The following is a 27,489-nucleotide window of genomic DNA, read 5'->3' as shown; positions in this document are numbered from 1 at the left end:
GAAAAAAAAAAATCAAGACAACCACCTGCCACTGAATAGAAGATAAAGGTGTATAATCTAAGGCCCTCATCCTGCAAAGACTTACTCATGTACTTAACTTTATACATACAGTCCCATTGAGCTTACATGTATACATGATCCATCCTAATGGGAGTAAAGTTATTCATGTGTTGCCACTGTTACCATGGTATGGATGTAACTAAGAGCAAAATTTGGTCCATTGCTTGTATATGTACAATTTAGAATGATACACCTGTGTGAAAGACATGCTGTTAAGCAGTTAGATATCCTGTCTGGAAGAATTCTGATCACTCTTACAAGCTGGTTCACTTATATAGAGGTCACTCCCATCCTAATTCCTGTTCCATAGACCTAGTCATCTGTTTACTAGCTTTTCTGGCTAAAAAACCCATTACAATAAGGATATCTGTAACAAGGATGATGATGATAATAATAATATGCTTTTGAACTCTGAGAAAGATGTTGGAAGGAGAAGGGAAAAGAGAATAAAATTGCAAAGCAAATACAACAGTATGTATATACAACAAAAGAATGGATCTGTCAAGAAACTGAGATTATGCCAAGATTTTTGAAAGTGTGACCAAAATTCAATTCCTAAGTAAGTGGCGAGATTTTCAAAAGTGCTTCTGTTGAAGTAAATGCACTCTGCATAGTGCTCAGCATTGTACATATCTAAGACTTAAGAGCCTAACTTCAGGCACATGCTTTTGAAACTCTTGGCCTTGGTGTGAAGAAAATAAAAAAGACATAGTCCTGAAAAGCGTAAGCAAATCCCAGACCCCTGGACTGATCTTTTAGCTTAAACTTTTGTACACACTATGAACAGGAGCGCTGCCAGCTTTTCTGCTGCCCTAGGCGGCGGAAGGTACCGCCCCGAAATGCCGCCCCCCACAGAGGCGGCGGAAGGTCCCACTGCCGAAATACTGCCGCGGTCACCGCCCCCCAAATTGTAGCGCCCTAGGTGACCACCTAGGTTGCCTAATGGGCTGCGCCGGCCCTGACTATGAATTCAGTATAACAAAGATTTACTGGTATATCAGGCCCTTGGAATGATGTCAGTTTCATTTCAAAATTAAGTTTAAAAATATCTTTCAAAATGTGAGTGAAGGGCAAATAAATCAGAAATTAAATTTAAAGTGTTGTCTGTTTAAAAAATAAAAAAATTGCAGGGCAATATAGATGGTCAGCCAGGAAACATTAATATAAGGATGGTGAAGTTTCTTGAACTCGTATCTTTTTTTAAAGACCTTTTTTTCTAATAAAGTCAAGTGAATGACTTGATCAGTGTCTAATTGGTAAAGCCCTAGGTTCAATAAACAGTAACTGAATGATTTTAGAAGCTTACTAGTCCAACAGTTTGCATGCTGATGTAGTTATTCATTCTTGCTGGAGAACGTGTGAAGTGTAGGTAGACCTGATCAGAAACATTGCATTAGTGTGATGAAGCTCACTTTAGTGGTTTATTAGATCTATTTAAATATGCATTAAAATATTTCAGGGACCTATCAAACTGAGAATATAGTTCAGCTTTTAGAGAGAGATGAATATAGTGGCCGTTAAGTTTTAATTGTCTCTTATCTCTTGCTACTAAGGCAATAAAAATAAAAACTTTGTACAGAAATATTTGATATAATACATTATTTGCTGAGAATATTCTTAGTCAGCAAATCCATGCAGACAGGAGCGTATATTTTCTGCTTTTCCATCATTTTAATATGTAAGCTGTATGCTTTTAACAATCTTTGTGTTTTTATTGTCTGCTTTTAATGACATTTAGAAATCAGTCTTCCTTTATGATACTGAAAGCTGCTGTTTGAGTGATTTCCACCCTCCAAACAAATTTGGTAAGAAAATTAAAAATTTGAAATGATTCCTCTTGAATCATATTCTTTTGCTGCTGTGCAGATCTGAAGTATTCTGATGAGACTCAGATAAGATGATGTGGCCTTTAGAGAGAGACACATCAAATATAGGCAGACAGCTCCTGTGTCTGGTAACAAAGACTGAGGAGGTCAAAACTATCCCAACAGGCCTGAGCAGGTCAGTCAGAGGCAATGGTTGGAAATAAAATTTGGTGGTGAGGGGGGCAAGGGGCTTGGGTCAAGTCCTGTTCAAAAAGTCAGCTTTGTCAAAAGCTTCAGTCACATTCTTACCTACAGGCAACCTCTGCTGATCCCAACTCATTAATCGAACTGGAGAGCCGTCTTGACCCTGGCTCCTTCCCTTTGAAGTGTTGTGTCCTCTGCAGCATGAGGAAATAATTTGCTGCCTGATTCAATGAGCCATCAGTAGAGCCAGCAGACCTAATGACATGTGAGAATATTAACCTCCTACCACGAAGAGCTGTGAATCTTGAGAGGCAGTCTATAATTCACCCGGCACTCCTGAGCCTTACCTCTCTGTCTTTCTCTCTCTCACTCACTTTCTCACTCACATACAGAGGGGGAGAGAGGAGAGACCCTCTTGCCTTAAAACTTTATTTTCTTCAGTAGTGGGAGCCTTACTGAGCTGCTCAGTAATGAGTTACTTTCCTTTTGCAGTTATATAACATTTATACTGAAAACTAGACATCCCTCTTGCATGTAATCATTTCTGCTAAAATCTGACACAGGCTGCATAAGAGACATCAAGAAGATGGTAATTTGAATACTTACAAAAGGAGACTATTTAATGTTTCCTTCTTTATTTTTCATTATCAAAGGAAAAAGTAAAAAAGGGAGAGGACACAGATGGCGCTAACATACTATTCTGTGTTGTGCATTCCAGCTGCCTTTCCCCTGTAATCCCTACCTTCCTACCCAGGGGAGGGGGGGACGACAAAAAACAAACAAACAAAACCCCAACTCTTCTACATGGCCAAATACTGTATTTTACAGCAAAGTGTATTTCCATCCCCTGTAAATGTAGTGTAAAGACAGATCCTGGGCCGAATCCTGCTGCCACTGAAGTCGGTGTAAATTCCTGTTGCCTTCAACTGCAGCAGGATCTCTTCTAAGAGTAGGTTTCTGCTGCTGGTACTACTGCTATTCATTCTATAAAGGAAGATTTGCAGTAAAAGTGAATATGGCCCTGTGCATTTACAACAGTCACCGTTAAAATGTCAGTAAGTACAAACATTTGCAGCACAGTATCTGAGAAATCATTTCCTATTCAAGTGTAAGGAAAATACTGTTATCTCAGACATCACCATCTTGGTGAATGTTGATTTTTTTTTCCATAGCGATCACTATGTTATTGATGAACAAAAACACTATTGCAAATAGATGTACAGTAAACGAAGCCCTCTAGCGCTTTTTTCACGTTGCTAATGTGGCTGTTATTATTGCAAATGCTAAGTGTCACTGCAGTAGATACGCAGGACAGTGAATCCTGGAGCAACTTTGGCCTTAAATACTTTGGAGTTTCCAGTGAGAGGGATTGCTCAGGTGACCTGCACTCTGCTTTCCTAAGTGAATAAAAAAGACTGCTCATCACTCCATATAATCCCTTAATTGTGAAAAAGGACATTGCTTTGGGCTGACAAAGTGTGTGAGGAAACTTTTTTATTTCACAAGCTTCTGTTGGTGAAAGAGACAAGCTTTCAAGATACACAGAGCTGCTGCTGCTGCTGTTATTCCTTTTGGCCCTCATTGATAAAATCTCATGAGATTTCACTGTGATCAATATGGCAGCATTGAAGTGAAAGTTGCCTGATGGATATGCTAAATAAATTAAAAACACCTCCTGCGTTGAAATTGCTGGCTGTCTCCTGTAGGTTTGGAAGCTACCTGTGACCCCAGTTGGGCCCTGAAAGGGCAAAGTCTGAACCAAAAGAACTTTCATTGGCAACCCAGCAGAAATTAGGCCTGCACTAGAAAGGGTTTGCTGTTACAGATCTACCAGCAAACACCTGTAGTGGAGATGCAGCTTATACTGGCAAAAGAGTGCTGTAGATGATATAGATATATCAGTTCTCTGAATGAAATAAGACATATAGGCAAAGGGGCATTGGTATAACTGTGTTTACACTAGGCAGTGATTCTCAAACTTTTGTACTGGTGACCCCTTTCAAATAGCAAGCCTCTGAGTGCGACACCCCCCTTGCCCCCAATCAATTAAAAACACTTTTTATATATTTAACACCATTATAAATGCTGGATGCAAAGCGGGGTTTCAGGTGGAGGCTGACAGCTCGCAACCCCCATGTAATAACCTTGCAACCCCCTGAGGGGTTCCGACCCCCAGTTTGAGGACCCCTGCACTAGGGCTTTTGGCTAGTATAAAAATGTAAAGAATTACACCCCGAACCAAACATTTTGAGTGTAGATCTAGCCTTAGAGAGAGAGTGTGTGTGTGTGTGTGTGTGTGTGTGTGTGTGTGTGAGAGAGAGAGAGAGAGAGACAATATATTGTAGCTGTTGGGTGGAAAGAGAAAAAATAGTCTTTTTACAATGGGTATAATGAACATTATTATGCTTTCTTCTGTTTTTGTGCATGTGGTTTATTTTAGATGTTCTAAAAAGACACTTCTTAACAATGAAAGGGAGGGATTCAAATGGTACGTCCGCAACACTTCTCTTCTGTCTTGCTTGAGCATCTATTATTTGTTCTCACCTCTCACAGCTGGTCACAAAGGCCAGTCCTCCTTGCCTCTCTCTGCTTCATCTTTTTTATTAAGTTTATTAAAACTAGTCAGATTATACTTTCTTATGGTAGAGGCTGTGCTTCGTCCATTCATTATGGTTTCTTATCTTGGCAGGCAATCTGAATTGAACGGCAGCTAGTCCATTATGCACATATGAAGCCCATCACTCCTCCAGCAATGGCCAATTCATCAAACATTTATCTTTTGCCCTCTGAGCAGTGCGTCAATTTGCTTGTCAATCCTCAGCCTTGGTTGTTGTGGAAGATAGGAGAAAAATTACTTTTCTTTCCCCCTTCTCACCATACTCTAGTAGTTGAAATGGGCTTTACTCTCTCTCCATGGGCTTTCAACTCTCCTTTTTCTGTTCAAAAAGGGGAGGGGTCAGGTTACTCTCTGAATTAGAGTGATAGAATGATTCAAAGTACTTCCAAGTAAAACTTCCATAATGGCACTGCCATTACACTTCTGGATTTCCCTATTTCCATCCCTGTTGTCAGAGGATTTTACAAATGATGTTGAAACATAGCACTTTTATCTGGTTGGGGTTTGTTTTATATAACTAATTAATAAATCTTACATATGTGGTTTTTGAAAGGTTGACTAGATCTTTTACCAGTTATAATCAGTACTCTTTGTTGCTCTTACAGAATTAGGAAATGGCGCTGTATATGTCTTTTAAAATTAATTTGGAAAACATTGGTTTTGTTATGATCAAGTTCTTTGTTAGGAATGGGGAGGAGATAGATGAGGTATATTGGTTTCAAACAAACAAACCAACCAACAACCTCCCCCACATTGTGCTTGTTCCTTGCAAAATCATTTCCAGGGTTTGAGGAGAAGGATATTAAGGTCCCCATTCTTAGGAATGCTGCTGCTGAGATGTGCACAGTGGTCCACAGTGACTTCCCCTGAGTTGTTTGTTACAAATGGCTTTTGATAAAGTATGAAGGAGTGCAGTAGTCTGTTGCCTAGTGCAGTGGTTCTCAAAGCCAGTCTGCCGCTTGTTCAGGGAAAGCCCCTGGTGGGCCGGGCCGGTTTGTTTACCTGCTGCGTCTGCAGGTTCGGCCGATTGCGGCTCCCACTGGCCATGGTTCACCGCTCCAGGCTAATGGGGGCTGTGGGAAGCGGCGGCCAGCACATCCCTCTGCCCACGCCACTTCCTGCAGCCCTCATTGGCCTGGAGCAGCAAACCGCGGCCAGTGGGAGCTGCATTCGGCCGAACCTGCGGACGCGGCATGTAAACAAACCGGCCTGGCCCGCCAGGGGCTTTCCCTGAACAAGCGGCGGACCGGCTTTGAGAACCACTGCACTAGGCAACAGACTACTGCACTCCTTCATACTTTATCAAAGGCCATTTGTAACAAACAACTCAGGGGAAGTCACTGTGGATCACTGTGCACATCACAGCAGCAGCATTCCTAAGAATGGGGACCTTAATATCCTTCAATCTTTGGAGTTTTACTCAAAGCTGCAACTCCAGGAGTGAGGTGATACAAAAATCTCAGTTTTTTTCTATACGAAAAAGTAAGCTTTTAGTCTAAATGGTTGTACAGAGAAGTTTGAAAACATGACCCAAATGCACCTACGGGCTCAAAAACCAGAAGACTGAGATTTTTTTTTTTTTTTAATCTCATGATTTTTAAGCTATTCTTGATTTCTTGGAGGCCTGAATCATTGTTTTTGGGCACTTGGGATTGATAGTACTGCATACTCTAAGCACAGAGCAAAATTTAGGGTTGTAAAACTAAGTAAACTAGAGAGAACGTGTTTTCAAGAACCCAGCCTGTAAAACAACTGATTCTTGTACAGCTTTATTCCTTAACTTGTCTTGTAGGGCCTGTCATTGCTGTATGTGTGGGACCTAATGTCACACACATACACACATCGCCTTGTAGTTTCTGAGCAAAGCAGGCGAGTAAGGACAGATTATCCATTCATTGTGTGTCTAAGAGTGTGTGCAGTAAGGGAAACAGCTTCTCGGATACATTGGGCAACCAGTTTGGGATGAAGGGTCAATTCCAATTTTTCCTGTGATTTTTGTATGTTAGTATCACAAACAAGTAGTATGTAAATCTAATCTCATGAAGACTCTCTTTAGGAGGAGGGTTATTTAGTGGTCACTGCCAATCCTCCCCCTTCACTTCCTCCTTTCTCCACCACTCATTAGAAGGCCTGGTTTCAGTTTTGGTCCAGTGGGAGGAATCTGGAAACAGTTCCATCCAGATACCATACTGCCTCAAGTGGAGTGATGCATGTTGCAGTCTTCGGGAGCAGCCTCCGTGCAAACAGCCCCAGAGATCTTGGCGAGAAGATGGCATTTATTATTGATGTGCCACCACTGTGTATGGACCACAAGGACCCGGCCCCTGTTCTTTGGGGATTACAGTTTACACTGACGCCTAACCTACACTAGAAAAGGATTGCTGGTATAGCTATACAAAGATAGCTATATTGGTAAACACTCCTCGTGTAGACATGGTTTATATTGGCTGTATAGTTTATGCCATGTCCCCAAATAAAATAAGCTATACCAGCAAAAGCACTCTTCTGCCAGTATAACTGTATCTACGCTAGGGCCTTTTGCTGGTATAAAAAAGTTTTTAAAAAATCAATCTCACGCCTAACCAACATTAATATAGTACCAAACATTTAAAGTGCAAATCTGGCCTGAGAGAGAACAACATACAGTCTGCTATGAATTATAGTGGGGTAGGTTATTTTTAGATTTTGTAGGTTTGATTTTCATCATTAATGGGTCCACAACAACACACGAAGCTTAGCTGACACTGATGTGATTTAAAGAGGGATTTGAATGAAGAGAGGGAAGCTGCTTGGCATTAGAACTGAACCCAGAGTCATCTTTGTTAGTTGGATTTTTCTTAAATTGTAGTTGTAGTTGAGAAAAAAGTCCAGAATAAAACCTGAAAATCAGGCAACCGCATCTGGTTTGTGGTATCATTCTGAATGTGGAACTCAGCCCAGCTTTGTAAACCTGGCTAAAAGTTTCATGCAAACCCCTTCTTGTCCCACAAGTGCTGGGAATGGACTTATTGTTTTGGTTGAGTTTTGCTTCAGGTTTTCAGGTTCATTGGAACTGAAAGTGAGACTTAATGTGGAGTCAGAATAGGGGGAACTGAAACTCAGAGCAAGTTTTGCTGAACCCCCCATGTGAACTTGGTATATCAAGTTAGAAATGTCTCCATTTATATTATGGATCTCTCTTGTTGTGGTAGTTAAAGTGCGGGACTGGAAGTTGGGAAACCTGGGTTCTGTTCCCTTCTCTCCTAGAGAATTGTTGGGTGTCAACTGGGGCTAGTCCCTTAATCGCGCACTCTTCCTTAGTTTTACCCTCTGTGTAATGGCGATTCTTTGCTCAAAGCAGTTTTGTGACGCTTAATACATTAACATTTGTAAAAATGCCTTAAGATCCTTGGACAGTTGGTGCTATAGAAGCGCAAATCAGTCTTGTTTTCTTTAATTTAAATACTGAAGTTATGATTAGTGCCTCAGTGTGTGCTGCTGCTTTTTTTTTTTTAATCTGCTAAGAAATTTAGAAAGGCAAGGAGTGAGAGATTTAAACAAGCTCTCCTCTCGTAACAGCTCTGTTTTTAACTTCTGGTAATGGCTATCTGTTGTCACCAGAGCCCAAATCAATTTTAAGGGGAAAGCCAAACTCTCTTATTTACATATGGTTAACTGCCCTCTCTTTTTCCTGTTAAACCAGAAAAAAAAGTAATTAGGAATGAGTCAGCTGTCTTATTAAGAGAGAGAGGGCAGCATGTTCTCTTTTAAATATACTTCTGAGCATACTGTTATTTCAGGACAAGGACAACTGCATAATATGGAGGTTTGGCCATTCTTTGATGAGATAACATTGCTTTTCTCTCTCTCAAAATCCTGTGAATGCACAGCCAAATATTACCAATAAGAGGAGCTGCTATTTAGTTTCAGTGTAACCAAATCCATTTCCACATCAAGCCAGAGGGACTGTATAAAATAGCATAGTCGACAATTACTGTGCCCATGCACAGAAAAATCTCTACAGTGACATTCCTTTATGATTAAAACTTTGCTGGAAATCATGAATGAATTATGGAAAAGTGAGCTGGGAGAAATCAGACTGATTAGCTGAAGGACTTGGATAAAAGGACATTGCTGAGACCTTTGTATTCTAAAGGATTATTTACTGTCTGGTTACAGAACATCTTAAGTCATTTTGCAGAAGGAGTCAGTTGCCTGTTTAGCGCACTGTTTTTGTAAGCTAATGAGGGCAAAGCATGAGCCATAGGCAATGATGCTGTGATATTAGCTGTGACAGGGAGCTTGATCATAATTATCTTAACGAGGATAGGGTTAATTACAGTGGAAACTTAAAGTTCTTTCTGTACAGATCAGGCAGAGCTGAATACATTGTGATGTTTTGTCATTTTGATGTGACTTTGGAAATTGCAATGGAAATCTCTTGGCAGCACTTGCTCTCCTCTGGGAGTGGAGTGTGAGCCCTGCAATGAGGTAACTGAGATGGTACCTGTGGGTGAGATAATGGGCAGCTTTCATGTCATTAGAACAGGGAAAAAGCAACCTGCAATACACTTCAGTGATGCTTATTATCTTTCTAAACCAACTAGGGAAAAGAGCTAGCTGCCACTACCCCTTATGTCCTGGTTCTATTGTGGTGGTGAGGCTGTGTCTGTTAATTGACCAAGATGGGAGTTGCTCCCCTGCTATGAACTATGAGGAAGCATCCGAGATTTCATTTTAAGATGTTGCTGTTTCTCAGAAAATTCCTCCAGCTTTCTCTGTCTGTCTAGGTTTTGTTGTTGTTTGTTTACCATTCTTCTCACAGTGATATAACTGCTGCTTTTGCTGTCTCTTTCACCCTTTCACTTTTGGGTATGTTAATAATAAAATATTTTGAATACAATAATGTGTTCCTTCAAGCACTTCATTGAAAGGGTAATATTTTATGTTGTACTTTTATGGCACCTGTCACCTGAGGCTCTCAAAACATTTTCCAAACGTCTATTTGGCCTCACACCTGTATCAGGTAGGCAGGTTTTATTCCCACTCCACAGATGACAAACCACAGCACCCAGAGGTTATGTGACTTGCTGAAGTTCAAGTAGCAAATCGACTCATACTTACAGCTTATGCTTTTCAGTCCCAGGATATAACTACTAGATGACATTCCCCTTATATATTATGATGAGGATACACTTGCACTTTTATATAGATTTGATAACTTATATCACTCATGATAGCAAACAAAATTTCTTCATTGTTTCCTCAACAACTTTCAAATGAATTTCTTTTTTGATTCTTTAGTGGGAGTAGGAGGGGGGGAAGCTGACAATTCTGTGAATAGCAAAATAACATGGATGTAAATTTATGTTAATTGTCTACACCCTCTCTGCACTGTAGCAATCTCTGCCCTGTCCCTAGGCTCTGAATTTAGCTGATTAAATCACCAAGTGCACACCATGCTGATGACATAAAAACAACAATTAATAAGCAACCCCCTGTGTAACACGGCTCCTTTTTAACTGAGCAGTTAATAACATTACATGGCAAAAATTATCAAAACCAGACAGGTGTAAGGGGATTTACACACAATTTTCTCTACTCATCTATGAAGCTAGTACCATTGTACTCAGCCTAAGATTTAGAAAGAAAGGCCGTTTCAATAGGCAACTCCCTCTAGTGTTTCAGGGCCTTTGTCCCACTTCATGGCTTGTCATTTTGTTTTATGCCTCCCCTGCAGCAGTTTTGGATGTATGCTTTCTTCTCCTTGCCAGTTGCCAACCATTTGCTGATTCTCATGATAAGGGCATTATATTTGCATAACATAACTCAGGAACAATGTGTATTTTGATGCTGACACTGACCAGAACCCAAGCAATGTTTATTCACATAGGATCTATTAGTGTCCCATAAGGCTCTGTGGTGCTGACAGGGTAGTGGTCTATTTTGAACTCCTTTTGGCAAGCAGAAGCCTTATATTAAAAAGTGAGGGTTGGATATACTCCACTGTTAACTATTTACATAATAAAGAGTGTTTAAGAGGAATTTTCTAAACTAGGTTTGTCAAATAAACAAATTAAAAATCATAACAGCATAATAAATTAGCTCCTACTTCCTCTAGATTGCTTTTCTTTCACCGGTACTTGTGCAGAAGCATTGGTGCAGACCTGGGTTCTAATCCTGATCCTGGCAGAGGGCTTGTACGGAGAGCTTTGCTGGTATAGCTATACCAGTACACTATACCTAGGCTGACCAGACAGCAAGTATGAAAAATTGAGACTGAGATTGGGGGGTAATAGACCCCTATATAAGAGAGAGCCCCAAATATCGGGATTGTCCCTATAAAATCGGGACATCTGGTCACCCTAACTATACCAAAAAAATGCTCCTAGTGTGCATGCAGCTTCTGATAGAAAAACTGCTTTTGCCAGGATAGCTTATTCCAGCTGCCTCCCTGCTCCCTCCCCCACAAACCCCCAAACCATAAACAAATAAAATAAGCTGTACGTCTACACTGGGGGCCTTTGCTGACACAGCTATGTGGGCCAGAGATCACACCCCTGACTGGCATAGCTATTCCAGCAAGCGGTTGTAGTGTAGACCTGGCCAATGACTTGCTTTGGGCAAATTCATTTAACCTCTGTGTACCTCAGTTGCCCATAAGTACAATGGGGTTAATGATACTTAACTATACTTCCCTCAGATAATGCAGTGTAAGTGTTTGAAGTGCTGTGAGATCCTTAGACTGAAGGTGCTGTTTAAGTACTTGAGTGCTGATTTTTACTTTTGAATATTTATAACTGAGTAGACAGTGCCCTTAAACTTTAGTTTGAAGGTTGCAGGTTTGACTTCCCACATAGGAATTTTCAATTTGCACCCTCTAACTATGCTTCATAATGGCAATGGGGGAGGCAGTGATGGATCTGCAAAAACAACGTCTGGGTTTTTGTTGACTTGGTGGACATTAAATTAATCCATGCAATTAAAAAATCACATTTCATATTAACTGCTGCATTTTCCTCCATTAGTGACATGTTCCATATCTCTCTATAAGAGGCTTACCTTATTTTTTTAAATGGATCTTTACGAAAAGAAACAAAGAAAGAGGTGGGGAGTGGAACGGAGGAAATCCCCCTGGTATAAATGTCATTAGAAAATGAATAAATAGTGTAGACTGCATCTCCCTTATTCATCACATTTTATAAAACAGCCAGGAGATACAGTGATGATCTTCCCACTGGTCGGCATAGTAGATCAGCTGTCAAGTCATGCAATCTCAGCATCTCTCTAGGTGTCTGGTAGGTGAATGAGCTGTGAATGTGAGGCTGTTCATTTGCACCATATAACCTGCTTTCTCTCTTGATTAATGTGGGTTTTTCTCCCCTACCCTCACCCCCCTCAGGAATGTGCAAGCCTATGAAATTAAGAGTTAATTTTGGAATAAGTGCCCTAGCAGAGCAGGGAAGCTAGCTCGTCGATATCTTACTCTACTTTCCTAACTGGGTGATGGTTTCCCACAGATACCTGGCATTTGCATTTTTATGCTGTAAAGTTCTTCTTTTTAAAATTACTTTCTACAGTTTGAACCCTGGGTTGGGGCAGTAGGTTTTAAAATCAAAGCATATGGCTTCTGTGTCTGGAGCAACTCTGCAGATATGAAGCATTTTATGTTGGTCGCAGAGACGCAAGCAGTAGCAAATTAAGCAGTTAATAAAAAAGAAGAAAAATCCCCTCAGCTTTTCCTATAATTGCATGTAGGGTAACTGCTAAGAAATGATACTTGAAGTTGTATTTATTATTGTTATTGGGGTATGATATTTCTTGGCAGAAATGATGGATGACAACTTAAATTTGTGTCCAGGGAATGAAGGTGAACTGTGACAGAGTTATTTATCTTGGGAATGGAGGTTAGGGTCAGGCGAGGCTGGGTGCCTGAAGGCACAAGACATTGACAAATTCATCCTGCAGGCCCCATATCTGAAGCCTTTTGTTTTGGATCCTGGCTACTCACTAAGTGACCCCCATCCTTCATCCTGCCAGCATGTGAAGGATGTGTTGCCGTGCCAGCATTCCCCTTGCCACTAATTCTTGTCATTCACTCTCCTGACAGGGCCAAACCAAAACTGTTCCCTCTCTTGAAAGGGAAGGTTAAAATATTTATTTCAGCTCATAATGGCTTCTCTGATTTAATGGAGTATCATTTTTCCTGTTGTCTTTGTCGTTTGCAGGTCACTAGAAGGACTAAAAACATTCAGTTGCCTGGAAGAGTTGATCTTGGACAACAATCTCCTCGGAAATGACCTTCGGTTACCCAGGTTACCTCACCTCCATACCTTAACGCTCAACAAGAACCAAATATCCTTTCAAAGAAATACCTGCAAAATGTCAAATGAGTTTTATGTGTCAGCCAAATTAAAGTATGTGAAATATAGTTCATGTGCAGACAAAGCAGCCTCTCTCTTGGCACCTGGAATACTTCACAGTAATTTATTATAGGTCATTCATAAATGAAATGCACCATTATATCTTCCTGTTGCTCCATTTTAGAGTGAGATCTAAGTTATGGCTCTGAAGGAATCTTTTTTAATAGATAAAATAGAGAAAGAAAATAATGTCAATGCTGGCAGTGTGCAGCAGCTCCCATGTTTGCTTGGGGTTTTGTTGCAGGCTGACCTCTAGTGGAATAGAGTGTGCAGTGAAATAGCATAAACTTTTAGTACTTTGGATACCTCTTTTTAAAACAAAAAAACCTCCTCGGATGTAGTGATCTGTTAATGCAGTTGGTCAATATGAACAGTTTGGTAGCTGCTGCGCACATGCAGTTCCGAGTCAGTCACTGAATTTATGACTTTCCCATTAGCTACCCAAAAAACTCCAAAAGATGAAGGCAATCTAAACCTGGGTCCAATTCAATACGACATTTAAGAATGTGCTTAAGTCCATCAGTAACCAGCAAAGCACTTAAGCATGTGCTAAGTGCCATTAGAAGCAATATTTTAGTGCATGTGTTTACACGTGCACACGCACACACACCTATATTCACCAAAGTTAGGGGTGATCAAACTGTGGCCTGAAGTCAAATGAAGCCTGCTGAGTCCTGAAGCACAGACCATGGAGGCCCCTTCCTTGTAATGGCAGTATAAGGACAAAGCTGCTCAAGCATTTATTACAGTAAATGCAAACAGAAAAGCAATTTATAGTCATCTATTGTAGTGCATAAAAAGTAGCTGCAAATATTAGAGTTGCACACATTTATCTTTGACTTTTTAAATTTAAAATATTGAAAACATATGAGCAAAATTAGGTGTAATCTTGGGGTCTGATTAACTTGCCAGTGCAGCCCTCTGTGTTCCAAAGATCACCTCTGTACTAGTTTAATTTGGTTGGGTTTCTGGTTAATGGCAAGGTTCTGAGGGTTGGATATAGACAACTATTTTTTTTTATTATTTGCCTTTACAGTAAAACCTTGATCAAGCACACTACGACACAGCACAAACAAAAAAATTCTTGCTGATCCTTCCCCCTGGTACAAAATCTGATGAAGCATTCCCCCAGCATGGGGCATATAGTGTGGGTTGCCAGATCAGTGTGTGTGTGTAGTGCTGCATTCCCCTGTTGCCAAGTAGAGGACACTCTCTGAATCAAGACGAAATGAACAGAATCAGAGAAGGAAATATCTTTAGTGCAATTTAAAGAGGTTCTGTTAGAATTACAATGATGTTCACTATATAGCACCAAATCCTGCTTGCCTTTGTCCAGTGAACAGTCCCTCAAGGTAATTGTGAGTAAGGTGAGCAGGGTTTGGTCCATGCAGCAGTTTTTTAAAATGCAGTTTTAAAATTATGAAGGCTAGTTCTCCGGGTGTATCTCTGAAAACTCAGCTGTTCTGTGGGATAATGAATTAAATATACCAGTGTACATTCCTGTAGTGTGTAGCCAATAATTTAACAATGGATGTACACAAAATTTGTTAGTACAGTCAAGGCGGGGAGCTGGGGGGGGGGAGGGTGTTGAACTTGCAGAGAAGGGGAAAAATTGCTCTTCAGAAGTATTTTTGAGTTCTATAGATAGGTGATCTTTGGCAGAGAGGAAGGAGACCTACCATAATCTTCTCTTCAGTTTGGATGGCACATTTGAAGAATGAGGGTTCATGTGAGCCTCTTGCAGCACATCAACTGGTACATCCTTTACTTGGCTATTTGCAAGGGGCCATGGATATTTAATAGCATAATGAAATGTGTATCATAGGGGATCAGTTTATAGTGGACTGTAGTGATGTTAGAAGCCAGAGTGCAGTAGCACTGTGGAAAAGGACATGACAACAGGGGGAGGAACCATCTAGAATAAAACAGGAATTGTTCTATCCTTCCAAAAGGGAAATATTCACAATCCATTTTATTTCTGAGATGACCTATGGTGCATGGAGTAGAAGGGAAGGAAATTAAATGCTTAATGGTGAAAATCTGTGGAAGAAGCAGGTAGACTTGAAGCCTAAAAATTCCTAGTCCTGTTCCCGAGCAGTGATTAGAGCACTTTAGCAGCCATTAAGTCATGGCTCTCTGAACTCTTCAGGATAATGAACTGCTGTATCCATTCTGATTAACTTCACACTACCCTGGAAGAAGGCGGCATTGCATGTCATGAAGAATGGTCACCCTATTTGACAAGAAGGATCACCTGGATTCAGGGTATGCTCTCCAGGCAAAAGGAATTTATATTGAGCCCAGGATTAGAAACATCCCTCTCCTTTTCCAGTCTTTGTCTCATGCTCACAACAAGAGACTCTTGAAATACTACAAGAAAGCTTAGCTCAGACCTATGCCCTTCATATCTGAGAAAAACATCTGGGAATCTACCTACACAGAGATGCATAAATACCACTTTGGAAGATCACTCGCTCCCAAAGTATGCAGTAAGTTTGGTCAGTACTAAGGAATCTATCCCTGGGCCTATCAACCTACTGCCTGTACGCAACCCTCTATCTTCATCAAATTATGTACAACACTAGCAAAGAACCATTTTCAGCTGCACCTTGTCTGTTGCCAAGATTCTGTACCTCTGCCAGTCAGGCTTGAGGTTAGAAGATGGACCGAAATGGCAGCATTTGTGCTGATGGATGACGTCATATTGCACCCCGACAGGGAGGATATCTACTTGCATATTACTAGATATTTCTGTGGTTATCCCACCTCGAATACCTAGCAGGAGCTAGTGGAAAGCAGTCAGTTGGCTGAGGTCCTTTCACACTGCACGTAGGGTATGCCTACACTGCAGCTGGGAGTCTACTTCCCAGGGGGCCTAGGCAGACACGTGATAGCTCTGCTCGAGCTAGTGCACTACAAATAGCAGTGTAGTGAGGGGTAGCAAGGGCAGCGGCTCAGGCTAGCCACCTGAGTACATACTGCAGGGGGTCCTGGTGGGTTTGTACTTCAGCAGCTAGCTTGAGCTGCCACCCCTGCTACACTGCTGGTTTTAGCCCACTAGCTCAAGTGGAGCTAGCACCCGTCTGTCTACCCGTGTTCGGAAGCATGCTCCCAGCTTCAGTGTAGACATACCCACCGCCTCTCTTTCAGAGGCTAACATCCCTGTTGGTACCACACCATTCACCTGTGGAATCTCTCCTGAATCTCTTCTGATCATCATCAAATTGAAGCAATCACATTCTCAAATGTAAATAATGTGTAGCTCTACATCTTGCTCATTTCAGTCTCTGGTAGCACTGTTGCCTGGCCAAGATAAGCAGGTGGATGGAAGGTAAATGGGTGAAGCAAAGCTCGAGCAAGACAGACTGGAAGCTATGAGGGAAAAGAGAAATCGGTGCAGCTGCCAAATATACCTTCCTTCAGCTGCTCTTGGCAAGAGCAGAGAATACTATCAGACCAAGATCTGGTCTTCATAATGTCCAGGCTGGATTACTGCAGCTCATTGTATTAGGAATTACTGCACTGACCTTAAAATGTGGGAGCTCCAAATGATTCACAATACAGCAGCCCATCTCCTGAATCACACCAGCTACCAAAAGCATAACACAATGGTGCCCCATTTACTACATTGGCTTGCCATAGAATATGGGTATTCATATGGCGATCTCCAAGGCTGAGGAAGCTCTCCAGCTAGAGAGGACTGCTGCCACACCACCGGGGGAGGAGGATACAGCTCGGTCACAGGGAGGACCCTGGCTGCTGGTTATTTCTGGTAGCAGGCAGCAGGCAATGCTCCCTCCCTGCTCCCAACCCACCCACCATATTGATGAAGAACAATTATGCTGCCCTGGAAACAAGGGATGAGGAATTGCCCCCAAAGATGGAGAAGGAGAAGCTCTGTACTTCAAAGGCTGGGAGAATCGTGGTCACCACTCCCAAGAGGAAATGTAGGGTAGTGGTGGTCAGTGACTCCCTCTCAGGAGGACGGAGGCAGCCATCTGTCATCCTGATTAGCATCTTGAATGGAGTGTTGCCTGCCAGGAGCCTGTATCAAGACATTATAGAAGGAGTGTCAAGGATCATCCAGGCTTCTCACTACTACCCCATGCTACTCATCCATGTGGGCATTAATGATACTGCAAGGTATGACCCTCAGCAGATTAGAAGTGACTACAGGGTTCTGGGAGTAAGGGTGATGGAGCAGGTGGTGGTCTCTTTGAGCCTTCTGGTCAAGGGTAGGAGCCCAGGCAGAGAAAAATGCATCTTGGAGGGGAATGCATGAATTTGCCGATGGTATTGCCAGGAGGCAATACCCAGCTTCCTTGACCACAGGGGAAGGAGGACTGTTCTGGGAAGGAGGACTGCTGGCAGAGATGGCATCCATCTATTGAGGAAGGGGAAGATAGCTTTGGATAAAGGTTGGCTAACCTAGCAAGATGGGCTTTAAACTAGGTTCTATGGGGGCAGGAGACAAAAGCCCACAGTTAATTCAAAAACATGGAGACCTGGGAGAAGGGTCAAAATCTGGGGAGACCATGGGCAATTATATCAGGGACAAAAGAGGGAACATAGAGGAGATATCAAATCAGTATCTTAGATGTCTGTATACAAAGATGTGTACACTTGCACTGAGGTTGAGATGGAAATAGGAGGAGGACTTGTTGAAAGTCTCTGGGTAAGGATAAAAGGGGTAAAAAACAAGGGTGATGCCATGATAGGGATCGACTGAATAAGTAATTAAAGATCTAGAAAACATCCTATGAGGGAAGATTGAAAAAAATTGAGTTTGTTTAATCTGGGAAAGAGAAGACTGAGAGGGGACATAACAGTTTTCAAGTACATAAAAGGTTATTACAAAGAGGAGGGAGAAAAATTGTTCTCCTTAATCTCTGAGGATAAAACAAGAAGCAAAGGACTCAAACTGTAGCAAGAATGGTTTAGGTTGGACGTTGGGAAGAACTTCCTAACTGTCAGGGTGGTTAAACACTGGAATAAATTGCCTAGGTAGGTTGTGGAATTTACATCATTGAAGGTTTTTAAGAACAGGTTAGAGAAACACCTGTCAGGAATGGGCTAGTTATTACTTAGTCCTTCCTTGAGTGGACTATATGACCTATTAAGGTCCCTTTCAGTCCTACATTTCTGTAATTCTAAGGGGAAAATCAGGATATCTGAGGTCCTCCTTTAATAGACCAAGCTAACTAAAAGTATGCCTCTTGTTCTCTGATTGCAACGTCCCTCACTGGTTATGTTCTATAGGGAATTAAGCTGTTGGTCTCCAAGTTAAAACTTGAGAGGCCAAGCTTTCTTGGCAGCTGTCTTAAATACCGTGCAACTCCTTTCCAGAGGAGTTGAAAGTGACCACAAACCTGGCCACTTTCAGAACTCTTTAATCCAACTCTTACAGTCGCTCTTACAGTAACAACTACTAAGAAAAAAGAAAGGAGAGGGAAGAGAAGTGAACTCTCTCTGACGCATGCACACATATACACTACTGACCCAGCAACCTTTAAGGAGGAGTGAAGTCTTGTCCACTTTATTGGACTTTTTCTTGCTCCTGTTGAATATGAGAGTGCTTAGATACTATGGTGATGTGCACCAGAAGATATTAGATAGTCAAGTTAGGTGGAAAAGAATATAAGTATCTTTGATTGTTTCACAGCAGACAATACAGTATTGTTAGTATGGTGAAAGGGAGATAAGAAGAAGATATTTTTGGGTGTGCCTAGCTTGTAAAAGGTGACATCAGTCTAACAATGCATGCAACCTCCATTGGAATTGCTTCACCACCACTTCTTGTGAACAATTGTATGGCCAATATTCTGCTGTTGAAATGTGGTGGTTGATTTTTATCAGTAGAAAAAAAATAATCTATTCATGTGCATGTGTGTGTTTATGCAATGGGTGGTACACAATGTGTATGCACATACTTTGTCTATGTCAATATATGCACAATGAGCAGACATTAAAAGGTTTAGAGACATTACTCATTCTAGTGATATTCTCTGAGTTAAAAATGGGGAATACTGCAGGAACCAGGAATATCTGTAGATCTAGAATAAACTTTTTAAGCATGTCTGTGTATATACACACACACTCACACATTAGGCATACTTTAAAAAGTTTATTCTATCTATTTCTTTGGGATTGGGAGGTATACACATGTATAAGTTTGTACATTTACTGTGTACTGACAGTTGTGGTATCTTTAACCAATTTGAATAAAATAAAGGGACAGATAGCTCATTATTTTTTTTGGTGAGGATTTATTTTTTGGTAAGTGTCCTTAGGAACAACATAAACTATTGGTATGATTGATGATACTACTGAATAAGGAGATTGGGGAATACTTCCTGAGGCCCTTTAATTGACATAGTTGAGATATTTTAAAAACAGATTTCAAGTGATGGAGACGGTGGTATTGACATTTGTAGGCTACGCACATGCACATGGTAGGTAGTCAAATATCTAAATAGTCAAAATGTACATAAAAATAAAAAAAAAATCTCCATCAGTCCAGCACCAACGTGTCTACCCTTCAAAAAAATATTCTCTAATAGTGTCCTTGGATTTAATGGTGGATTTACTTTTCACAGAGAGCAGAGCTAAAATTGTGGTCTTAAAGTGCTATAGAAGGATTTTGCAGCTCTTTGGTTCAGATCACACCATGATGACACCCTCTGGGCTGCAATAATAAACCACAATGGGGAAGCTGAGAATGGATTTTCACTCCCACTTCTGACTCTGCTTACTTTGACTGTTCTCAGCACAGCCTTATAGATATTTTAATGCATTATTTTGGTGGCCTAGTGTTGATCTTTTATAATGAGCGCATGATATGCCAATTAATGAAACAGTGCACTGAGGCATCATGAGCTATGATTCATTTCAGGGAAGCACTCAATCACGAGAAAGCTCCTACGTGACTTCAACATACTTTGCAAAGAATAATCTGTGACAGTAGATGGATGGGTCTCCTAGTTCGGGGGGAAATCTGTACATGTGATGGGCTCATAGCTATTTTTCATGGGTGTGTGTGCGATGGTTACAGTCCTAGAGAGCAGAAGTTCAATTAATGAACTAAGGCATAATCATTTTAGTAATGACTTGGTCTCAATTGCTAACATAAATGATTCTGGCTTTCAAATTTTACCATCGTTTTCCACACATTTCTTTTGAAGTGCTACCAGTATATGTTGCTTGTTACTGTCCAAAAATCCACTTTTCTGTAAATAAATAGTTTTTCGGGGGGGTTTCTTAGGTTAGGGAATGTGTCTTACTCCATGTTTCTGTAAAACACCATGAAAATTTGTGGTGCTACATACATTACTATTTTAAATAAAATAAAAAAATCCATAGGATACCATCATCCATTCCATTGCAACAGGGTAGATTAAAGACTGCTAATAATGCATGTCTCAATAAAGAATGTGGTGAGACTTCACATAAAACTGGCTATCAACTGAATTGGGGTATGATTCCCTTCATGCTTGCCCAGAAGTTTACATGCAAAACTAAAATCTCTAAATCATAGAAATGTTATGGCTGGAAGAGATCTCGAGAGGTCATCAAGTCCACACCCTGTCCTGAGGCAGGACTAAATAAACCTAGACCATACCTGGCAGCTGTTTGTCTAGCCTGTCACTGCCCTTTTTATAACAGCCCATAACATATTTGAAGACTTATCAGGTTCCCCCTCAGTCATCTTTTCTCAAGACTACACATGCCCAGGGTTTTTTTAACCTTTCCTCATAGGTCAGGTTTTCTAAATCTTTTATCATTTTTGTTGCTCTCCTCTGGACTCTATCCCATTTGTCCACATCTTTCCAAAAGTGGGGTGCCCAGAATTGGACATACCAGGGCTTAATGGAGTGTGACAATTACGTTGTATGTGTTACATACAACACTCCTGTTAATATACCCCAGAATGATATTAGCCTTTTTTGCAGCTGCATCACATTGTTGACTCATATTCAGTTTTGATCCACTATAACCCTAATTCTTTATAGCAGTACTACTATCTAGCTGGCTATTCCCTATTTTGTAGTTGTGCATTTGATTTTTTCCTTCTAAATTAAAGTACTTTGCACTTATCTTTAGTGAATTTCATCTTGTTGATTTCTGACCAATTCTCTAATTTGTCAAGATTGTTTTGAATTTTAATCCAGTCCTCCAAGGTACTTGCAACCCCTCCCAGCTTGGTGTCATCCACAAATTTTGTAAGCATAGTTTCCACTCCATTATCTAAGTCATTAATGAAAATATTGAATAGTACTGGATCCAGGACTAACCTCTGTGGGATCCCACTAGATACGCTTTCCCAGTTTGACAGCGAACTATTGATAACTACTCTTTGAATGTGGTCTTTCAACGAGTTGTGCACCCACTATATAATAATTGAATCTAGACCACATTACCCTAGTTTGCTCATGAAACTGTCATCTGATACTGTGTCAAAAGCCTTACTAAACTCGAGATATCATGTCTACTGCTTCCATCCACTGGGCCAGTAACTCTCTCAAAGAAGGCAATTAGGTTTGTTTGGCATCATTTGTTCTTGTCAAAGCCATGCTGGCTGTTACTTATCACCCTATCATTCTCTTAGTTGACTGCAGCAAAGGAATAGGGTGGATTTTCTTCTGCAGGCTTTGATATGGTATCTGGCTGCAAATGAACTCTAATTTTTCTTTCACAGTGTAACAAGCAAGGCACTGGCTGGGAGTTCAGATTCAAGGGTTTGGCCCAGAGTTTGAAAAGTGGTTTGGAATCCTTCTGGATGAAAGATAATTCATTATTATTTATATTATAGTAGGACCTTGAGCCCCCAACTGAGATTTCTAGGTTCTTATGAATTGTTACATAATTTGTTCCAGTATCTTTCCAAATATAGAAGTTACACTGACATTTATAATTCCCCAGCTCCTCCCTTTTTAAAGATAGGTACTATGTTTGCCCTTCCCCAGTCCTCTGGGATCTCACCTGTCCTCCATGAGTTCTTGATAATAAATGCTAATGGTTTCAAGATTGCTACAGGTAGTTGCTTAAGTACACTGGGACGAATTTCATCAGGCCACGATGACTAGAATACATCTAACATATCTAAATATTCTTTAAGCTGTTCTTTCCCTGTTCTGGGCTGTTTCTTCGCCCTTGTTAATGTTAATTGTATTGAGTATCTGGTGACGATAACCTTTTTTAGTGAACACAGAAGCAAAATTTGCATGAAACACCTCAGCTTTCTTGATGTCATCGGTTATTAGCTCTCCTTCTCTGCTGAGTAGGGACCTACATTTTTCTTCATCTAAAAGTAAAGATCAGTGTCTGGCGCTCACATTTAATCTAGATACTTGGGGCCATATTTTTAGATTCGTAAAGGTGCAGATGGACATCTTGTGGGATTTACCAGAGTGCCTAAATGAAGTTGGCATGTCACTATTGTTGACTTTCAATAGAAGTTAGGTGACTAACCTGTTGAGGCACTTTTGTAAATCCTGCTATAGGTGCCTATCTGCACTGTTAGGCACCTAAATACTTTTGGAAATATGGTCCCTACATCTTCATGGCTGACCCTGTATTTATAGTGAACACTTTTGTCCCAACCTGATTCAGCATTCTTTAAGTAGCTATAAGGATTGAAAAATGAAATAACTTCTGCTTCACAAGCCTTCTAATGAAGTGATGACAGAAAATTCTGCCCACTCACTCTGTAAAGGAAGATCTTTTCTACCTGTGCAATGCTAAGAATTTTCTGTAATCAAAGGTCAGATCTTTAACAGCAAACTTCTTGGGATTGCCATTAAGGAAAAAGAATGGAAATAATTAACTTTTGTGGTGATAAAGCACCTCTTTCAGGGAGCATCTTTGTAGCTTGAGATGTCCTACAGATGATTAACAGGATTGCACCTGGATCAGGGTTATTTCCAGATTCAACAATCATGTGATCTTCCCTTGGCAATGTCTGATGACTCTATAATTTCAATGCTAGCGTAAAGTACTTCACCTCAGCAAAATTTGCTTTCTTTCTGTCAGTTATGTACTGACTGGGAGAGCCATGAATGATCTCCACCAAAAGGATAATCTGTGAATCAGGGGTCCAGAGTCGTCAGAGTAAGTTACCACTATGTCCTGGTTAGGCTTGGGTAGCAGAAAAAGATAGATTTTATAATAATAATATTACAATAATGCACTTTGTCTAAGGGTCTGATCCACTACTCCCTGAAATCAGTTGGAATCTTTCCACTTTTTTTTTAATGGTTGCTGAATCTACCTTGATAGTTTTAACATAATCCTCCATACAAAGTGATACCTTCATCGTCTTACTTAATTTTCTCTCTGTAGCTACTTTCCCCATTCTTATGCAGAGTATTTGAGGATACATAAGAGTTTATGGAAAAGAGCATAAATAGAAATATAGAGTTGGTGGCTATCAACATACAAAAATTCTTAATTGATAATGATCAGCATGAGCTTTTATACACATGAGAGTAAAATGGAAATTAAGTTTACAACAGAAGAAGAGTTTTTAGCAATGAAGCCATTCTTGACATTCCGGGGCCTATTGCTGCTGCCCCTAAGACATTGAGGTGAAGAAATAAAATAAATTCCATCAGCTAAAAATAATAAAGATCATACAAAACCATAAATCAAGTATAAATAATAGCAAGAAAAGTGAACTGAGGATTATTTTGAAAAAGAGTTGGTTTATAGTAGCAGGAGTGGATGAGAACACTGAATTGCTCTTGAATAGTTTTAGAATAATCACTATTATCTAAGCCAGTCAATTTTTAAAGTAAAAATAATATATATGTACATGCAGCTTCTTTCCTGAGAATCAGCATTTCCTTGTATATAATTGAAAGAGATAAGATTATATATAATCTTTTAAGGACTTTTATATTTTTCCTTAACAAAATGAATATTTTTTCTTCGTTCAATCAACAGCCCGGCACCTGTTCAATCTGATGTGTGTGCTGTGCTGCTTAAATCTAACTTGCATTTCCCATGTTGCAGTGGATATTTAAATCTCATTTTTATATTAATTTAAGGTATCCAAAGTGATGATATTTATGTAGTGAGGAATACACTTAATTTGAAAAGCCTGATCAACACCCAACTATACAACCATTTGGATGATGTTTACAGAGTATATTTCCACTTGGTATACGATGTATACCTCATGTTGTAACAGTGGGGTTTTTAAGTTGCTTTCAGTGAAGCATTTATTCATGTATACTAATTGAATAATTATCAATGCATTGCTGTGACACTCAAAGCATTTATATTCTTATAGTGAAAGTGGTTTGTTGTGGTTTGACTCCTTTTTGTTTTAATTCATTTTCCAGTGGACTGAATGTATTAGTGATGAATGTGCTATGAAAGTAACTGTTTGTTTCCATGTTGGAAAACTTTAATGGCTCCAGAAATGGCTAACCATTTACCACACAGTATCCATCATTTTGTCAAAGTTTTCATGTTTTGTAGCGAGCCACATGGAAAAGAGAGAAGGAGAAAAGAATGACACAACAGCCAAGTTCTTTCAATCTGTGCCGAAAAACTGACTTAAATTTAGCCCCATTTGCCTTTGTAACAATTAATGTGACATCTTCCTGAGGGTCATAGTAAATTTGATTGCCAGTTGTTGAAATGCATTTTTAAATCAGTGGTGGTGCAACTATAAATGCTTTTTACATTAATGTCACTGAATCCTTAACCCACAATTTTTGACACATAACAGATTTAGAAAACTTGCTGGATCACTTGGCTGATGTGGTTCCCTCCTTGGAATACCTCAGTTTACTAGGAAACATGGCTTGCCCAAATGAACTGGTCAGCAAGGACAAGGATGAGGATGACTACCAGAGGTACAGGTAAGTATCTTAGCTCCCAAATATGATAAGATGCATCCATTTCTTAATGCTGGATGGAGTCAGATGGCTAAAACCAGAGCATGTTCCCAAAATAACAAACCTTCCTATATTCGTTAGACAAAGATGGCTCCCTTTGGGCCAGATTCTGCAGTGTGTAGTGCCTTAGTATTTGAATAACCCCATTGATTTCAGTGGAATTACTGACGGGGGGCCCTGGTTCAGGAAAGCACATAAGCATGTGCTTTTTAAGTCCCACCGAAGTCAATGGTAGTTAGGCACATGCTTAAAGTGAAACATGTTCTTAAGTGCTTTCTTGAATAGAGATGAACTTAACTGTGAGCTTACGTGCTCTCTTTAGTCCAGCCCAGAGCCAGGCACTACTCACTGTGTGAGTAAGGGTGGCTGAATCTGGTGATTAAAATCATTAGCTTATCGTAGATCTACATTCTTTTTTCCTGAAAAGGAATTTTGAGGACTTGCTTCTTTCAATATATTTCAAAATAAATCAATTACGAATACAGAGAAGGCTCCTCTTTAGATATCACACTTCTCTGCTCAGAGCAGTCAGTATGTAGAGTCAAACCATGAGTCTTAAAATAAGCAAAATATCCATGTGACATTTGAATGTGTTTTCATTAGCAGAAGTTTGGCAATTAACAAGAACCACTTGAAAGTGGAAGCCTGGTAAAGTGTCTCCTCTTGAGTGTAGCCCTACAGAAATGTAGCTGGGAATTAGTTATATGCAAATAGGTTTATTTTTTGAAGAACAAAATGTAATATAAAGATTAATTGTCATTGGTGATCACGGTGATTGACTATAGATCTAAGACTCTGTGGAATGCTTGCTGAGTGACATCATTCTTCATAGCTGCTGCCCTCTGGCAGTGAGACGTTATTATAATAAAATTCTATTTGATGTTGTCTGAGCTTCTTTGCCCCAGTCAAATATGATACTGGATTTCAGACCAAGGGTACTGCCATTTTCCGCATTAGCTAACTGAAAATGGCCTTCTTTGAGTTAAACAAGAGGCAAAAAGCATGGTCAAGTGAGAAACTAAGCTTTTTCTTCAGTATGTTATCTAAGATATTGAAAACGCTGTTTGTATCTTTACACGATCAAAAGTCTTATGTAGGAGGTATAGTTCAACACACGCAGTAGAAAGGATAGGAGACCTGAAGGAGGTTAGTTTGGAAGGTGCATGGATTGGAAGCAGTGGCTTATTGCTTATACTGTAGTTGGTTGAAATTTTGCTTCTGGAGTTGGCAGTAGCACAGCTCTCTTGAGTATGAACATTCTATATTCAGTATTCCCAACTTTTGAGAAAAGTTTTTAGTGCATCTTTAGCCTAAAGATGTTAACTTCTAACAATCCTACTTTTGAATTCAGCATAGCTATGGCATCTTGGTTTCCACTAAGTAACGTGGCCTAGATTTTATAAAATATTTTCCCATCACTTTCACCCTGAAGTGGAAGGTATGCCTAATACCCAGCTTACAAAAAGCCTGATAGTGCTGTCTCTATGTAAATTTATGTGACATTTTCACTAGAGAATTGCTTAAAAATGAATGATATTTCTACAGTTTACTGTTTTTCACTTTAAGTACACTTTCTGACAATATGTCTGCTATTAATCATTTAAGCAAAAGTAGTACCTTAAAGGAGCCATTCAGAGGCAAGAACCCATGGTTCATTTAGTGCTGTCTGAAAAAAAATCTTATTGATTGACAATCTCTGTGGTTATGTGATGTAATATTTATAATATGTCACACAGCCATACATCAAAACAAGCATGTCTGTTGTTTCATTTCAGTGCAAAATGTTGATTTCTATGAGGTCAAGGTAGTTTTAGGTCACACTGTGGCAAACCACTATGTCAGAAATGTGAAGTGACTGGATTTATCTATCTGTTGAAAACTGCAACACTGATGCTTTTTTCCCCCCTCCTTTCAGATTTTTTTTTGGCATTTTTGCATCTGTAAAAACAGTTTTAATTAACCAGTTTTAAAGTGAATAGCCTACTCAGTAGTTAAATAACATATAGCTCTGCAGCTGAAATGCAAACTTCCTGGTACTTTCCCATAAGCATTCATTATATCTTAGAAACTAGGCTTGTCTGCATGGTGCTGTAATTTAACTACTGGGGTATGAGTTGTAGAGTGCTTGGAAGTGTCACACTTTAACTACCCTGTGTAAACCCTGCAGCTGAGAACTAAAAAGTACTTAGTTTGTGTTAATGTAGTCCTGTTTGAAATGGGACTACATAAATGTGAACTAGTGACCTTTCAGTGCACACCAGCAGGGTCTACACAGGGCAGTTAGAGCACAACATATTAGATCATTCTATAGTTCACATCTCCATAGTCTGTACAGCAATTAGACATCTATGGCTGGCCCTTGTCAGCTGACTCGGGCTAAGCGGCTGTTTAATTGCAGTGTGGATATTTGGACTCAGTCTGCAGCCCAAGCTCTGGGACCTTCCTACTTCTCAGAGGCCTAGATCCCAGGCTCCAGCCTTACACTGAATGTCTACACT

General features: G+C 40.1%; 1 protein-coding gene across 1 annotated transcript in view; it reads left to right on the top strand.

Annotated features, from left to right (window-relative positions):
- Positions 1-27,489, top strand: part of LOC112106593 (leucine-rich melanocyte differentiation-associated protein) — a 565,421-nt gene that overhangs the window by 497,139 nt on the left and 40,793 nt on the right. Inside the window, 2 exon segments of the mRNA XM_029912012.1 lie at positions 12,894-13,020; positions 24,816-24,955. Of these exon segments, the coding sequence (XP_029767872.1) occupies positions 12,894-13,020; positions 24,816-24,955 (267 nt within the window).

This window comes from Terrapene carolina, unplaced genomic scaffold, assembly GCF_002925995.2.
Source record: "Terrapene carolina triunguis isolate 2854851 unplaced genomic scaffold, T_m_triunguis-2.0 Scaffold148, whole genome shotgun sequence".
Taxonomy (NCBI): Eukaryota; Metazoa; Chordata; order Testudines; family Emydidae; genus Terrapene; species Terrapene triunguis.
Note: the sequence above shows the minus strand (reverse complement) of the source record. Positions and strands in the feature narration are given on the sequence as shown.